Raw genomic sequence first — 17,058 nt, forward strand, 5'->3', positions numbered from 1 at the left:
GCCATGGCCGTACCTATCGCGGTTCTTGACTGCGACCTCTTGCTCTATGGCCGCGGACACAGGACTTTGGATCGCTTCAAGCTGGAGGATGTCACGGATGAGTATCTAGTATCCACGTACGGCTTTCCCCGACAGTTCATTTGCTACCTGGTGGATCTCCTGGGAGCCACTCTCTCACGCCCTACACAGCGTTCCAGGGCCATCAGTCCAGAGACACAAATCCTTGCTGCGTTGGGTTTCTATACCTCCGGCTCCTTCCAGACTCGCATGGGGGATGCTATTGGCATTAGCCAGGCCTCGATGAGCCGCTGTGTTGCCAATGTAACCGAGGCACTGGTGGAAAGAGCCTCACAGTTCATTCACTTTCCCAAAGATGAGGCGACTGTACAGACCCTGAAGGAGGACTTTTATGGGCTGGCGGGAATGCCGGGAGTGCTGGGGGTGGTTGACTGCACCCACGTGGCAATCAAAGCGCCAAACGCTGAGGACCTGTCCTATGTGAACCGAAAGGGTCTCCATTCCCTGAACTGCCTCATGGTGTGTGATTCCAGAGGAGTCCTCCTTAGTGCTGAAACGCACTGGCCAGGCAGCCTGGCTGACTGCACGGTGTTAGAGCAGGCAGCCCTCACAAGCCAGTTTGAAACTGAGCTACATAAAGATGGCTGGCTACTTGGTAAGTCAAATTTTCATCCTTGTTTTCAGTAGAAAGTCTGTTATATATTGTCTCTTTACTGAGTGAGAACCTCTAGGGACAAGTGATACGTTTATTTTCAGTTGCTTTCCTGCAAATTGCTTTGAGATTTATGATTCAGTGTGGACAACCCTTATCTTGAAAGCTTAGAACAGTAACTTCTATGTTTTATACAGCCTGATTACTGTATGTATTAATCCTCATTCATTCTGTTAATAGCTTGCTTTCAGTATTTTACACCTTTCCATGCTGAATTATGCTATTTAATTCTAGGTACTGTCCGACTCCAACTATTTTCCCCTGTCTTATGCTGTAGACTAATTCTCTTAAAACTCTTCTGGAGAAAATTTTCCAGGATTTTTTTGGGTAAAACTTAATGCCTTTACTTTGTCACGTTTGTGAACCAGAGTTCCTTCTTCCACGCCTTCTCTTTTAGCCAGAGGAAGAACTTACTCTGTATCTGCTGTAGCAGAAAACCAGGCTGAAATCTATGGATGACTGTAGGTGTGTAACCTGTCCTGCTCCTTTCCACTGCTAACAGGCGACAGCTCCTTCTTGCTCCGGACGTGGCTGATGACCCCTCTGCACATCCCTGAGACGCCCGCAGAGTACCGCTACAACATGGCCCATTCCGCCACTCACAACGTCATCGAGCGCACCTTCAGAACCATCCGGGCGCGCTTCCGCTGCCTCGATGGCTCCAAAGGCACCCTGCAGTACTCTCCAGAAAAGTCCAGCCACATCATCCTGGCCTGCTGCGTGCTTCATAACATCTCCCTGCAGCATGGGCTGGACGTGTGGTCTGCACCAGCCACAGGGCACGTGGAACAGTCGGAAGAAGAATATGAGCAAACAGAATCAATGGACTCGGAAGCCTGTCGAGTTCGTCAGGAGCTTTTACTTACTCATTTTAGCTAATGTCATGTCAGAGAAAAGGCTTCTAATGGATCATCTGGGAAGTTATCTGGATCATCTGGGAAGTTATCTGGAGCAAATATATATTTGCAAATATATATTTGCTTCGTTAAGGCTGTGGAGACTTAGGGAGATGTGAGATAAGAAGAAATTTACTCCCTTTATTTCACGCAAATTTCTGAACTTCTCTCAGTCTCTCCAGAGATTCAATTTAATTGCTACGTTTTTGCTGTGGTGATGTGTAGAGACGCCCCTTTCACTTGACTAAGAGAACAGTGACTAATGTGACAACAGTGGGAAAATTAGGGAAATTGTCTTTTATAGTGTTGGAAAATCTGTAAACCTTGCACTGTTTTACAAAGCAATGATTCTATTCCACTGTGTAACTCAAAACACTTATGACTGATTTTTAAACAGTATTTTGCACAAATTAAATTTCCACGAGCTCCTCTCTACTATGAATTCATGAGCAGGAAAACAAACATTTATATTTTTGTTTGCAGGTATAAATTCTTGCTAAACACCATTCTGCCATTTCACACATTTGACAAACCGCAGTGATTTCTCTGAAAGCTGGCAGCTGTGTTCTGGGAGGGGTCTGGCATTTTGCTGGGCACACACTAGTGTTTGCACATGTCTAGAAGGGTTGAACATTCCTCCTTTCCCAAACAGGGTGAAGACGATGTTAAGCTCTGGTGACTGTGTTGGGTACTTAACAGATATCAGGAAATGGGCTAGTGGAGGTCAGGCTGGTTTTCTCCTGCAGCAGGAAACTGGTCATCTTGTTGGCTGCTGTAAAAGAAACATCAAGGGCTGACTAGGTCACAGAAATTGAACCGGCTGCAAAAGTTGTCCATTTAGATCAAAGCAGAGGTGTGGAAAGGCTGCTCTAGCACTGCTGGCAGTCTGTTTCCTCAGTGGAACAAGATGAGTGATGCACGCAGTTGTTACTGGCACGAGGCTGGGCAGTTTCCTGGAAATGTTCTCTTTCTAAAAGGCACAAGTTTTTCCAAGGATCTCATGACAGCAGTCTAAGAAAATTTTGTTTCTTAGATTTTATTGTATACTGGGCAGTAAATGTTACAAAAGTGGTAGGGAATATAGAAAACTACAAAACTGTAAATACTTAAAGTAGCAGTGCAATTGCCTGACAATGTGGGTCTGTCCTTTCAGAGGAAGTGTGCCTGGATCATGTCCCACATGTGATGAATACAAGCGTTATAGGGACACATTTCACAGTGCAGGGTAGAGGTGCAGGGTTAGATACACTCTGCTAGATTTGCAGTGGCAGTAGGCACTTACTGTCTCACAGGAAACCAAGCATGCTTGATGATGTGGAAACAAGATGTTTTCAGAAGCCTTAATGAGAACTGTAAAATGTTATGTACAAAGATCTCAGATGTAATGTAGTTTTCTTTACACAAGGTATTATACAAGAACTGCTACTGGTCACTGCAGCAAAACTCCTGCTCCTTTTACCTAGGAAAAAGCAGACAAGAATTGTTTTCTAAAATAAGCATTTTTAAGGTAAGAGTTGCTGCTGTATATGGTGCCTGATGGCTCATAATCACATCTGACGGTCTGTGCTAAAAATACTGTTCACTAGACCAAAACACCAGCAGACAGTGAATGAGCTGTGTGGGTGGTGGTAAGGTCAAGTGAGACTTGGACATGTGTAGGTACAAACATTGTCACTTAATGACAAACTGGAGTTTCTCAATTTACACTATGAATAGCTCTTCCCAGCATGTGCTGAGGCCAGAGTAAACTCAGAGTGAAGGCACTTCCTGGAACACATTTGCTGCTTGTTTCAGCCACTGTCACCTGTGGTAGAGTTTAATTTCTAAACTGATCTCACTGCTTGTCAGTTTGGGCAAAAACTGCATCAGGCCATACAAGATTAAACCAATCCACTGACCACTATTCTGGTCTGAGTCAGGTGTCAGTACCCTTCTCTTCACTCAGGAAGTGTAGGGAGCAGTTTCTACCACATACTCTTATGCAGCTTCCTTCAAAACAATTCACACAGACTTTTTTACTTTTCTCTCAGAAAATACTTTTTTCTTTTCCCTCATGGGGCCAGGTTGCTTAGAGCTCCCTCCATCCAACCTGGCCTTGAACACTTCAGGGATGGAGCATTCACAGCTTCTCCGGACAACCTGGTCCTGTGCCTCACCACCCTCACAGTCAAGAATTTTTTCTACTATCTAATCTAAACCTACTCTCTTTGAATTTAAAGCTCTTCTCCTTCATCCTGTCACTACACACTCTTGTAAATAGTTTTGCCCCATCTTACCTCTAAGTTCCCCTCAAGTAGCAGAGGGCAGCAATTCGATCATCCAGAAGCCTTCTCTTTTCCAGGCTGGAAACAACTTGGAAAATATTTTCTGCAACTTACTTTGAGATTTGTGATTTGGTTTATGCAGAAAATCCCACTGTGAAAAGCCAAGGTTCTCAAAAGAGACAGAGGAGTCCTGCAACTTTATTTACTTTATTTGAATAAAGGGAGAGACTTCACTGGGCCATACCCCCGCGGGGTCTCTCAAAGATTTTGGAGGACGCAGCCTCGTTTTATCCTAAACTCCCGACTGCACGGTGCCTCTTCCTTTCCCCATTGGCTGAGGTATTGGAAAGGTACAGCCTTCGCGATCCACCTGCTACATATGCCCCTAAAGTTCAGGAGTTCAAACTGTCTGGGTTCTGCGACAACCCGGAGACCGCCACAGCCACTGCTCCAGCACCGGGCCGGTTCCTGCAGACCTAGGCTTCTGTGAAGATATTGACACCCATTTCTCCTTCGAAAGTCTTCCAGTTGTTGTAAACGGGCCAGGAGACCTGCTCCTTTGAAAAGCCTTTATTAGTCAGCTCTTTAAAGGGGGAACTCGAGGGGTCGCCTGCGCCGTCGCTGCTCCTGTCGCTGCCCTCGCTCCTGTCGCCGCTGAGGATCAGGTGTCAGTCGGACCTTCTGCTCTCGCCGCAGCAGAGTCGGGAGGCTCCGATCTCGCGAGAATCCCCAGGAACCCAACTGGGCTCGTGTGGTCTAGGGGTGTCACTTCTTCCCAGTCCCTTTGTGGTCGTGGCGAGGCGGCAGAAGCAGAATTCAGTCTTTAGGTAGCTGAGGGTCTTCTCGGTGTTGTAGTGCCTCCCTTTTTACCTGGATTTGGTGCTGGGTCGCGGCTTTTGGGTCCGTTTGCCGGCAACTGTACTTCGGTTTTGGAGCGGTGCACCATGGAAGTCCTTGGATTTTCCTATTAGGCGGGGCCGGCAGTTCGAGGAGCCGGCAGGGAACGGCGACAGCCTAGCCCGACGGAAGGGGGGGGGGGGGGCCCCCGGGGTTTTAGAGGGGGTATACAACTTGGAATAAGATGTTTGAGGGTACAAACTTTGGTACAAACAGCTTAACAGACCGGTTTACAACTGGCATAATATTTGAAACAGTACAACTTTTTAACAAATGACAGACTGTGTAAGAAAATGGGAATCTCTTACATTTTATTCATATCAGTCCCCCCTCTATTTCTTTGATCGGGCCTTTGCCCGCATCAATTGGCAGTTTTTGATTCATGGGAGTATATCTTTTTTAATTTCTGGTATTGGTTATATATTCTTTTGGCTTTATTCAGTTCTTCAGTTTGGGGTTCTAGTTTTATTTCAGTAGGTTTGGGGCTTGCTTGAATGGTTGCAGTTCGAATTAAATAGGGGAATATGCAGGGAAGGAGTAGAAAGCTGGCAAGGATGCTTAAATAAGTCAATAGGTAAGTTTTTATTAAGGGGTTCATCAATTTCATTCAGTGGCTTTTCTTTTATTAAATTTGCAACTCCCTTTGGATTGTCTAATTTTTTTTTTTTTTTTTTTTTTTTTGGTAAAACAATTCTCTTATAGGGCACTCTCTCGTTAGGTGCTGCATAAACGTTGCAGCAATTTTTGCCATCCAATATTGTTTTTTTTATTTTTTACTTGGGTTATATTAAAACACGTGGGACTCACATGAGTGTGAACTCTTATAAGGGACTGCAGATTCTCTTCATCATAGATGAGATGGTAGCCCCTAGAGCATGTTCCTTTGGCATGTTTGCTTATTAATGGGACTATAATTAGTCCTCCCAAGAGTCCAGTATGAACCATTATCTCGATCTCACCTGGTCTTGCCTCTTGGGTTAGGGAAGTGGGATAGTCATTCTTAGAGCATGCTCCTTCGGTGGGTTTGCTCATCAATAGGACTATAATTAGTCCTCCCAAGAGTCCAGTATGAACCATTATCTCGATCTCACCTGGTCTTGCCTCTTGGGTTGGGAAGTTATTTAGCTGGCCTTATGGAGTTCTTTCAGTGTGCCCCCACTTGTTCAGTTTTTGATTAGGCTTTCTGTGGTGTGCCCTATAAGAGATCTGTAATGATATTATTATCACAACCTTTTTAAAACAGCTTAACACTTAGAACAACTTACAGAGAACATTTTTAAATGACAGTTTTTGATAACAACTTGGAAAGATTTTGAACAACGGGTTTTTTGTTGGTTTTTTTGTGTTTTTTTTTGTTTGTTTGTTTCTAATTGGGCTTTGGTTGTCTTTTGAAGGTTATTTTAAGTGTGTCTGGGTCTCTAATGGTGGTCTATTTGGAGGGAGTCTTTGCTGGGGTATCAGAGTCACTGGGAAGTGGCAATGGTTTTTTTATTCGGGATAGTTGTGTATGGTGAAGCCCCTATGTCTGACCTTGGTCGAACTCAGATTTTCAAGAGTGCTAGGGGCAAACATTTTAGCCAATTCATTCCAGTTTTTGTTATTAATTTAGTTAATACATTTTTGAAGGTTTTATTTATTCTCTCAATTCTTCTTGAGCTTTGAGAATGCCAGGGTGTATGTAACTGCCATTTCATTTCTAAGGCTTTAACAATATCATGCAGGACTTGTGCTACAAAGTGGGGGCCTCTGTCTGAAACGATGTTATTTATCAGTCTATATCGGGGGATGATGTGTTCTAGTAGTATCTTTATTACTACTTGTGCTGTTTCCCTTTTTGTAGGGAAGGCTTTCACCCAATGCGTTAAGTGATCAACTATAACTAAAAGATGCTTATGTCCTTGTATTGGAGGCATTCCTGTGAAGTCTATTTGTATGCTTTGAAAGGGTCTTAATGCTATTTGTCTTCCTCCTGGTGTGGGCTTTTTTATTACTTTTTGACAAATTAGGCATCCTTCAGTAACTGCTTTGGCCAGGTTATAGATTCTAACACATAGGTGTTCTCTCAGGAAATGATCACACAACCTTTGGGTGCCCCAGTGTCTTAGGCTGTGGATTTCTGCCAGCATTTTTCGAGCTATTGCTTTATTTAGGAATTTTCTTCCATCTGGGGTCAGCCATTCCCCCCGCTTCCCTTGGTGTAAACCTAACTTTTTTATTTCTCTTAATTCATTTTCATCATATATGGGTTCACTAACTTTGTTAGCTGGTACATCATTTAAAGTAAGAATTTTTATTGGTTCTCCCAGCCTCTGAGCTGCTAGTTTGGCTGCTTGATCAGCTACTTGGTTGCCCTTTCCTTCAAATGTGTACTTTTTTTGATGTCCCTTGACATGTACAATTGCTATTTCTTGGGGCTTCATAAGAGATTCTAATACAAATTTAATTAATTCTTTATGTATCAGATTTTTCCCCTTTGAATTTAGGTAGCCTCTTTCTTCCCAGATTTTTCCAAATGTGTGTACTATTCCAAATGCATATCTTGAGTCTGTGTAGATTGTACCTTGGTCTTGTTCTAATAAATCTAATCCCTTCTTGAGGGCATAGACTTCACAACACTGGGCAGACCAATGGGGGGGCAGTTTTTCTTTTTCTATAACTTTTAAATTGTCCTTTTCTGTACCTTCTATTGCATAGCCTGATATTCTCTTTTCCTCTGTCATCCTAGATGATCCATCAATAAATAGCACCCTCCCACATGGTAGAGGTGTATCTTCAAGATCTTCCCTTACTTTTGTTTGTAAATCTATGATTTCCAGGCAATTGTGCTCTAAGTTTGGTGTGGGTTCCCCTGAGAGGATCTGGGCAGGATTTAGACTTTTTGATGTGATTAGCTCCAAATCACTGGTGCCGGTTAAAATCACTTCATATTTTAAAATTCTAGAGTCAGTCAGCCATTGTTGAGCCCTTTGGATCAACACTGTCCTGAGATCATGGGGTGTGTGTGCAATGATTTTTCCCTGCAGTGTCAGTTTTTGTGCTTCTTCTACAAGAACAGCTGTGGCTGCTACAGCCTGGAGGCAAGCCAGCCACCCTCTTGCAACTGGATCCAAAGGTTTGAAAAGATATGCGACAGGCTTTTTGTGTCCTCCCCATTCTTGGGTTAATACTCCATAAGCTATTCCCCCTCCAGAGTTAATGAATAGGTCAAACTTTTTCTTAAGGTCTGGGAGACTCAGGACAGGGGCTGAAGACAATTTTGTCTTTAGGTCTTTCAATTGTTCTTCATCCTTATCTGTCCATTTTACAGGTTCAGGTGGGACTAACTTTTTATAGAGAAATTTAACACTTTGGGAATATTTTTCTATCCATAGTTTGCAATAACCAAATAGTTCTAATAATTTTCTTATATCTCTTTTTGTGGTTGGAGCTGGGATTGAGAGTATACCTGAGATTCTCTCAGGGCTTAATTTCTTACACCCTTCCCCAATGAGGTGTCTGAGGCATGTGACCTGTGATTCTACAAACTGTAATTTGTTCTTTGACACTTTGAGGCCTTTTTCCTTTAGAAAATTTAGGAGATTAATACTGTTTTTTTTCACTTCATCTTTCTCTCTCTCCAATATTAGGAGGTCATCTACATACTGCAGGATTTGTACATTATTTTTAGGGATAAACTGCCTTAGTAACTCTTCTAGGGCTTGCCCGAAAAGGTTTGGGCTTTCAGTGAACCCTTGAGGAAGACGAGTCCATCTTAGTTGCTGCTTTCTCTTACTTTCAGGGCACTCCCATTCGAAAGCAAACCAATCTCGGCTTCCTTCTGCCAAAGGACAGGCCCAAAAAGCATCTTTTAAATCTACTACAGTAAACCAGGAATGTTCTTTAGGGATCCTGCTCAGGAGTGTGTAGGGGTTTTGTACCACCAGGTGCCTGGTAATTGTTTTTTTGTTTACTTCTCTTAGGTCTTGCACTAATCTAAACTTATTTTCTGCTTTTTTTACAGCCAGAATAGGGGTGTTGTGGGGTGACGTACAAGGTTCTAATATTCTTTCTGTGAGTAGATGGGTTATAACTGGGGTTAGTCCTTTTTTCCCTTCCAGAGAAATAGGATATTGCCTGACCCTTATAGGAGGCGTATTTTCTTGCATTTTTATTTCTATAGGTGGGATATCTAAATATCCATATTTTCCCTCCTCGGCCAAGACTTCTGGCTTGACTTCTCCTAAGTCTCTAACAGTCAGCCTCATGATTTGTAGCACCATTCTTCCTTTTCTAGGAAGAATCTTTACTCCTAACTGAACTTGCAGGTCCTTTCCCAGCAGGCTACTGTCTACTTTGGGTAGATATATCGAATTAGTGACACATCTTTTGGAATTTTCTTTAATTTCTACATTTTTTATAACTGAAGCCTCGAAAGGCTCCCCTTCTGCTCCTAGGACTCCACATGTCTTTCTTTTAATCGCAATTTTAGCTGGAAGTTGGTTAATACATGATTTATCTGCACCAGTATTCACTAAAAACTCAAACTCTTCATGTTGGGGACCTACTTCAAAATTTACTATGGGCCCTTCTTGATGTTTCATGGGGTCCCCTAACGCATAGAGCCCATGACACCCCCAATCCTCCTTGACCTCCTTCCTCAATAATTTTTCTAATGCCTCTTGTTCCCTCATGACAGTCTCATTAAATGACATTTTTTTGCAATGTTTCTTAAAGTGTCCTATTTCTCCACAATAATAACAGGCTCGGGTCTCTCCTGGTCTCTGAAGAGTATCCCAAGGTGGTGGGTTCCTTTCTCTTACCTTTCCTGGTAAAGATTTTGTGTTTCTTTTACTCTTAGTATCCTTTCTGAGATCCTTTACACTTTCCCTGGCCACGGCTACCATAATCCTGGTTTTTGCCTTTGTTTTTTCTTCTTCTCTCCTAAGGTATACTCTTAGGGCTTCCCTTAATAATTCATTTATTTCTCGGTCTTGCCAGTCTTTCATCTTTTCAAGTTTTTTTTTGATATCTGGCCAGGATTTTGTGACAAATTGTAACTTTAATAATATCTGTCCCTCTGGGCTATCTGGATCCAAATTAGAATATTGCTGGAAATTCCATCTGAGCCTGCTCAGCCAGGCTGCTGGGGTTTCATCTTTCTCTTGCATCCTGTTAAAAGCTAATTTGGTGTTGCTACTCTGAGGAACTGATTCTTTAATACCTCTTATCATTAGGTTTCTATAATCTTCCATATTTCTCCTCTCTTCTCCTCTGTTTGGGTCCCACCCTGGGTCAGCTATTGGCAACTTCTGGTCACCGGGTGGGCCCATTCGGTTTTCTCTTTCCCAGATGCGCATCCCTGCTGCCCTAACCAGCCGAACCTCGTCTGGATTGAATAGTATATTTAAGATGGAGTTTAGTTCTCCCCATGTATAAATATTTGGGCCCAAAAACTGGTCAATCTGGTTGGCAATTCTCACTGGGTTTTCAACTAGATTCCCCAGCTCTTTCTTAAAACTTCTGACTTCTGACGCTGTTAAAGGTGTATTGACAAATCCTATTCCTCCAACTGCCCCACCCAATGGGACCTCCTTTAGGGGAAAGAGTTTGGTTTTTGACCTGGTGTTACTGTAAGGGTAACTTTCTGGGTTTTTTATTGCCTGACAGGATGCATTGTTAGGTGCCAGACCTAACTCCCAGCTGTGAGGGGGTGCAGGGATTGTGGATGGTGAAGGAGAGGAGGTTAGACCAGTGTTAGGGAATGGCAGAGGGTAAGAGGGGTTATAAATTGGAGGGGGGTAAGCTGGGGAAGGAACAGGGATTACAGTTTGGGAAGGTATGATTTTTAGGTGAGGTTGGAGGATTACTTCGGGATAAACTGTAGGAGGAGGCAAATGTTCTAAGGGGTCCCAATTATGGCTAGCTTCTTTTTGGTTCTTCTGCTTTTCATTCCCTTGTTTCCCTTGCTGTAACTTACATATTTTTGTTGTTTTATTTTTGACTACTTGTTTTTGCCAACAGATAGCATAGGGTATCTGTTCAATACTTGAATCTCCTCGAGATTTCAAGTATTGAGTTAATTGTGAACACATCCAGGGGTCTCTAGTTCCACACCATGGCCATTTTGCAGGTAAATTTAGGTTAGGCCAAGCTTCTATGCAATAATGGATCATCTTGATTCTGTCTAAGCTTTTAGTGGCCTCATCAACCTCCCATAGTTCTAACATTTGTCCTAGTGGACTGTCTGGTGGAATATTTCTTATCTTTTTCTCTCTTTTCTCCTCAACTGGCTCCACTCTACTTATGTATGCCCCCATTTTCACTGGGTTTCAAATAAAAACTACAGTGCTCTTACCCTGACAGAAACTTTACTTCAGGGCAATACAAAGCAAAATTATCTGACTTTGTTTTAACTAAACTTCTTTAAGGTGCCCCTACACACACATAAGTTTAAAGGCGGGCAGCCCAAATTTTAACTCTCACTCACTCTTTGAACACTCGTAAGTAGCCCCAGGGACCCTCTCCTAGGGTCTGGGCACTACCCCTGCCAGTGCTCGGAATGCCCCACAGGTAGCCTGGTGACCCGCCCTTAGGGCCTCAGCCACTACCCCTACCTAAAAGTCCCTCACACTCTGGGACTCCCTTGACTCTTACTCCTCTGCACCCGGACAGCGTACCTCTTCTCTGGGTACCCCCGACCAATGCAGACTCTTTTGTCCCAGCACCCCGACAGCTACCCCAGCCAGTCTCCAAAGCACCCCGAAAGCAGCCTATCTTTGCTACCCCAGCCGGTACTCAGACGCTCTGGGCCGTAGCCTCAGCCAGTACTCTTTATCCCAGCACCCCGACAGCTACCCCAGCCAGTCTCCAAAGCACCCCGAAAGCAGCCTATCTTTGCTACCCCAGCCGGTGCTCAGACGCTCTGGGCCGTAGCCTCAGCCAGTGCTCCCTTTCTCTCTTTACACCCCGGTAGTTACCCCAGCCAGTGCCAACTCACAAGCCCCGAAAGTAGCCTGGGCAACCCGCCCTTAGGGTTCCAGCCGCTACCCCAGCCAGCGCTAGCCTTTTGTGACACCCCGGGCTATAGCCTCAGCCAGTGTGGTGCGTGCTTCACTTCTTTGACGTGCCACTTACTCTCTAAATTCCTCCGCACGTCCAGAGGGGGCGCCTATGCCCCTGGAGACGCCTCAGTCACTCTCAGTTCACTCGCTTCCTGCTTTTCCCGGCCGGCCCCCTCGCGGGGGTACTCAGCAGTCCAAACTCGCTTGGGGGGTCCGAGCTGCCGGCCCCCCCACTCATTCACTCCACATCCGCTCGTCTCCACTCCCGCCACCGGTTATTCTTACCGATGCTCCCCCAGTGGCGTCCCGCGAGGCTGGCGAGCGACGTCCTCTGGTCCGGGATGTCCAGCTGTCCAGGAGGTCCGAGGTCGGGCTGCGCCTTCCCGTCCTGGTCCTCTTCTGGGCGTGGCTTAGATCCCGGACGAGCCCCCAAATTGTTGTAAACGGGCCAGGAGACCTGCTCCTTTGAAAAGCCTTTATTAGTCAGCTCTTTAAAGGGGGAACTCGAGGGGTCGCCTGCGCCGTCGCTGCTCCTGTCGCTGCCCTCGCTCCTGTCGCCGCTGAGGATCAGGTGTCAGTCGGACCTTCTGCTCTCGCCGCAGCAGAGTAGGGAGGCTCCGATCTCGCGGGAATTCCCGGCAACCCAACTGGGCTCGTGTGGTCTAGGGGTGTCACTTCTTCCCAGTCCCTTTGTGGTCGTGGCGAGGCGGCAGAAGCAGAATTCAGTCTTTAGGTAGCTGAGGGTCTTCTCGGTGTTGTAGTGCCTCCCTTTTTACCTGGATTTGGTGCTGGGTCGCGGCTTTTGGGTCCGTTTGCCGGCAACTGTACTTCGGTTTTGGAGCGGTGCACCATGGAAGTCCTTGGATTTTCCTATTAGGCGGGGCCGGCAGTTCGAGGAGCCGGCAGGGAACGGCGACAGCCTAGCCCGACGGAAGGGGGGGGGGGGGACCCCGGGGTTTTAGAGGGGGTATACAACTTGGAATAAGATGTTTGAGGGTACAAACTTTGGTACAAACAGCTTAACAGACCGGTTTACAACTGGCATAATATTTGAAACAGTACAACTTTTTAACAAATGACAGACTGTGTAAGAAAATGGGAATCTCTTACATTTTATTCATATCACAGTAACTTCCAATCTGTTTTATACAGTCTGACTACTGTACGTATTAGTTTACATTCATTATGTTAGAGCGTTCTTCCAGTATCCCACACGTCTCTAAGACAAATTATATAGTGTTTTAATTCTGGGCAGGGGCGCTGCCCCGTAGTTCTCGGGCCTCGACTGCTCTCGCCTGCCCTCAGTCTCCGCCGGGCGGCGGTGGAAGACCTCGTCGCTCGGCTGGCGCTGCCTGGCGGCGTTCTAGCCTCGGCTGCTCGGGCCTTGGTCCCGCGCTCGGCGCCGCCGCCGTTGGGCCCCGCTCGGCGCTCGGCTGGCCCGCCTGGCCGGAGCTCGGCGCGGCGGCGGCGACGACCGACCCCGGGGCCGCTCCGCCCGCCCGGCCCGGCCCCGCTCCGCTCCGGCCCCGCCGCTGCAGGTACGCTCCGGGCCTACGCGCGCCGCCGGCCCCGCGCCGAGGCCGCGCCGCCGCTCCCGGGCGGGCGCGGCCGGCCCCGCGGCGGCGCCCCGGAAGGCGGCGGTACCGACCCGTGTGAGGCCGCGGCGGGTGGAGCGCGGTCGGGAGGGAGTCGGGGCTCGCTGCCGGGGCCTTTGTGCGTGAGTTCCGGAACCGCGGCCTTATGGTGGGGGGAGCCGGGAGGCCGGCGCCCTGCCCCGTGCCGGGCGCCGTGGCGGGAGGGCGAAACCCGCGGGGACCGGAGCCCTCGGGGAGAGCAGCCCGAGCCCCGCTGCCGCCCTCTTCAGTGTGCCTTAAACCGGGTTTTCTGTCCCAGCTTGGGTGCCTGACACTTCCCTGTCCATCGCCTCCGCCCCTCCTGCTGCCCCCACGGCACCGTCCGGGGGCCCGGGTTCTGGGCTCGGTCCGGTTGTCTTCTGGGGCTGTTGCTTTGGCGTAGAGTTTTTTATTGTTGTTGCTTTCCGGCCTTACCCAAATATAATGTGCGGCAAGTGTTGTCTGTTCCATCTCTCCTGTTGTTCAAGTGTGTTGCAGAACACTTGTTTGTGGAAGTAGTGTTTGGCATAAAATGTATTCAGGTGTGCCTCTAGTTGCGTCTTGTCTTGTGAGGAAACGAACTCAGCTAATTCGTCAGCTATGGGAACGTCTTTTGTTGTCATCTGCCACATTTTTCCTGACAACACATAAATTTCTGGAGTGTTCGTGTAGCGTTTTTTGGGTTACTTGTGGGTCCTGTCAATACCATGCGTTCGGCTGCCTTTGGAAAGCAATCAAAATTTGCACTAAATCAGCGTTTCATCTTCAAGAGACCCTGTAGGTGGTTACGAGTAGCTTTTCTCTTTACACACTGTCGAGTACTCTTCTGTGGTAACAGACTGATTCAAAAATTGTTATTTAGATGCAAGCCCATCTTCAGGAAGATCAGTTGTATGAATGTGAAGTCTGTGTAGATATGGTCAGTGCTCAGTGCTGCTCTGTTTTCTCCTCTGCATGAAGTGTTCTTTGGTTTTTAGAAAAACACACTGGGTTTTTAAATATATTTGTCCTTGTTTACTGCTCCACCCAGCTTGGTGTCCTCTGCAAATGTCATCTGGCTTCTCTGCCTTTGCCACTCCCATCCTCTTTCAAATTGCTAATGGGAATGTTAAAAAGGGACCTAAGAATGACCTGCTGGTAATGTGCACTTATTGCCAGTCCATTACTGGTCTGTTAAGTTTGTTGTTGGGTCAGTTTTCAGAATGTGGTATGGGGTTAAATCCATGCAGATTTGAATGCCTTATGGGTGATGCAGGCAACAGGACCTGAAGTTCTCTGCTAAATTCCTTTCTTGTGTTCTGAAGGGCTTCTGTAATGCATTTCCCAACATTCATAACTCTTCAGTGTAGCTTGTGTGCCGGTTCTGGAGTCCGCAATTGATGCTTCTCTGGGTAATTTAAAAAAAAAATAAAATTGGTCCATTTGTATTTTGATGGTCACAAGTAAGTTATTTGTGGCAGTGTGGCTCTTAATGAGTAGGGCCGTCCACAGGCATTTATATTTTTCCTAATACTTGGAATGAAGAATGTCTTTGGATCCAAATGTCTGGACATGCCTTTTCAGATTGAGTTGCTGGGCAGTTTCTGCCGAATGTTTACTTTGCTGACAGCTTCTTCTCGTTTTCTTTCTTTTGCCCTTTTCTGAGTCATAACTGACCCTCTAGATTCTTGTTTGGTTGTTTCCTACTTTTCCATTTTCTGAGCAGCACTTCTAACTTTTATGCAGCTGTAACAACCAGTTCTAAAGAAGGCAAGCAATGATCCAGTCAGCTGCTGTCTCTCTGCCAGAAGTTTGGCATTTGAGTAATTATTTTTTTAAGAAACTTCTGGAAAGAAACTCTAGTATATTTTATGCCGTGGTTAGCAAGCTGACTGAATTCATGGGTCTTGCAGAGTTATTGTTGATGTGAATACTTACTACTAATGCAAACAGCACTAAGGTACTTTTCTTTCCCCCCCGTTGAGTTTCTGGAGGCCTGATAACTATTACCACGTACTGTACCCTTTATCTTGTGTGTTTTGTGTTAGTAACTCTGTACTGTCCTACCAAGGAAGGTGATAGAAACAAAATAGTAGTAAGATAAAGACAGAAGAATTTTGGTTTACAAAAGTGAATGACAGTGTGTTATGCAGTGGAAGAGGATTAATATTAGAAATATTCTACTGGAAGGTTATTACAGGATACAGTAGTTGCTTAATGAAAGACCCATTGATTGGGTTGCTTGAAACAAGAGGAGACCTGCTTTCCTCTACAAGATGAAGCAGTACTTGTCTGCATCTCAGGACTTAGTTGGTTGTTAGGAATCCTGAGTGGGATTGTTGTCTAGCAGCTGTTTGTTGTGTCCAGTTTTTGTAAACTGTTTGTTGGATGGGATGATAAGGTGTCAGGTTTTAGCGTGGAGAGCATCATCTTAGTCTGTGTGCTCACACAGCTTCACTTGACATGTTCTCAGTGAGGTGTTTTGGGTTGTCCTTGCAGAGTGATTCCTGCTTCCTTCTTCCTGGTGCATGTTGCTAATCCTCCACCTTGAGCAGCGCAGAATTGCCCAGAGGAATCTCTGACTCATGCTTTGGACATGTTTTCTCCTCCCTTTATATTGCTCCCACAGACTCAGTCTAAGGCCAAGAAGGTCAATGGTGTCAAGAATTGGCCGTGTTTCTTTGTTCAGAGTCTAAATTTTCATGGTCTCCTGCCTCTTCTATAATTCTGATACATCTTTATGTGAAGACTTCAGCTTCTGTGTGGATCGCTTTTGCTTTTTGTCTTGTTACCGTATTGTTAATTTCTTGTGAGCAAGAAATTATATGACCTGTATTTTCCAAAACGTATTCTTGCTTCCAGTTGCTTTTTCTTTTTTACTTGGATAAGGTGCGTGTGCCTTAAGTGCAGCCTTGAATGCATAAAACACTTTGTCTTTACCTTGGGGATGTGTGATGCTGCTCTGTAGTGTTGGCACTCCCACATTACTGTGGAATGTGTGATGTCACTTGGGGGCACTTGGCTGTGGCCCTTGAGCCTGAGGAACCTTGGTGTGACTATTAATGTGAGTAATGGGATTTTGAATTGAAAATTCTTTTGCTTTTCTAGCTAAATGAGAATAAGTTTTAGGGGGTTAGTCTGAATTCTGTATCACTCTGTATTGCTCTGGCTTTCTCTTCTCTCTGTCCCTCATTTCCTGCTGTGTGTAGTACTTAACAAACTATGGTTTGAGTATGGAATTGTGGAAACAACACTTAATCTTTCAGATCTCAGTTCAGCTGTTTGACTTACCTTACAGCTTTGTGAAATTATATTTATTCTCTTCTTATCTTCTAGATTGAAACTAATATCTGTCTTCTCAAGAATTCATTAAGTTTATGTGGAAGTTGTAATAACAGTTGTGAAAGTGCTCCATGTTCTCATTGGTAAATGAAAGTGTCAGACTCTAGACATGAGTGATCACTTGCATTTATTATTATTACTTCCCTTTTTATATTTACCATTCATTTTCTGACCTTTAGGAGTTGATATCTACAAGTTTCTCTTCCATGTCTTCATCATTTTGCTGTAAATAGTCAGCATTTTAATGTACTTCTTTTGACTGAGAAGTTCTTTTATGTGTCTTTAGCTCATTTAATC

At 45.4% G+C, this 17,058-nt stretch overlaps 3 protein-coding genes across 9 annotated transcripts in view; all 3 read left to right on the plus strand.

The window, feature by feature from the left end:
- The window catches only part of PHF21A (PHD finger protein 21A), a 508,751-nt gene that overhangs the window by 47,383 nt on the left and 444,310 nt on the right, over positions 1-17,058 (plus strand). The gene's annotated exons all lie outside the window — the stretch shown is intronic.
- On the plus strand, positions 4-1,657 carry HARBI1 (harbinger transposase derived 1). Its single transcript, XM_066321160.1, has 2 exons — positions 4-673; positions 1,233-1,657. Exons 1-2 carry the CDS (start codon positions 4-6, stop codon positions 1,607-1,609), a joined length of 1,047 nt encoding a protein of 348 aa, XP_066177257.1. The 3' UTR covers positions 1,610-1,657.
- The window catches only part of AMBRA1 (autophagy and beclin 1 regulator 1), a 125,284-nt gene continuing 121,453 nt past the window's right edge, over positions 13,228-17,058 (plus strand). For 3 of the 7 annotated variants that reach the window (XM_066321161.1, XM_066321166.1, XM_066321167.1), the window contains exon 1: positions 13,228-13,365. The gene's annotated coding sequence lies outside the window, so the exon portion shown is untranslated. Of the gene's footprint in view, positions 13,366-13,414; positions 13,545-16,053; positions 16,070-17,058 lie in introns of those variants that run through there. The other 4 variants (XM_066321169.1, XM_066321162.1, XM_066321163.1 and 1 more) reach the window with 4 other exon arrangements.

The sequence above is a fragment of the Sylvia atricapilla genome, chromosome 6, assembly GCF_009819655.1.
Source record: "Sylvia atricapilla isolate bSylAtr1 chromosome 6, bSylAtr1.pri, whole genome shotgun sequence".
Taxonomy (NCBI): Eukaryota; Metazoa; Chordata; class Aves; order Passeriformes; family Sylviidae; genus Sylvia; species Sylvia atricapilla.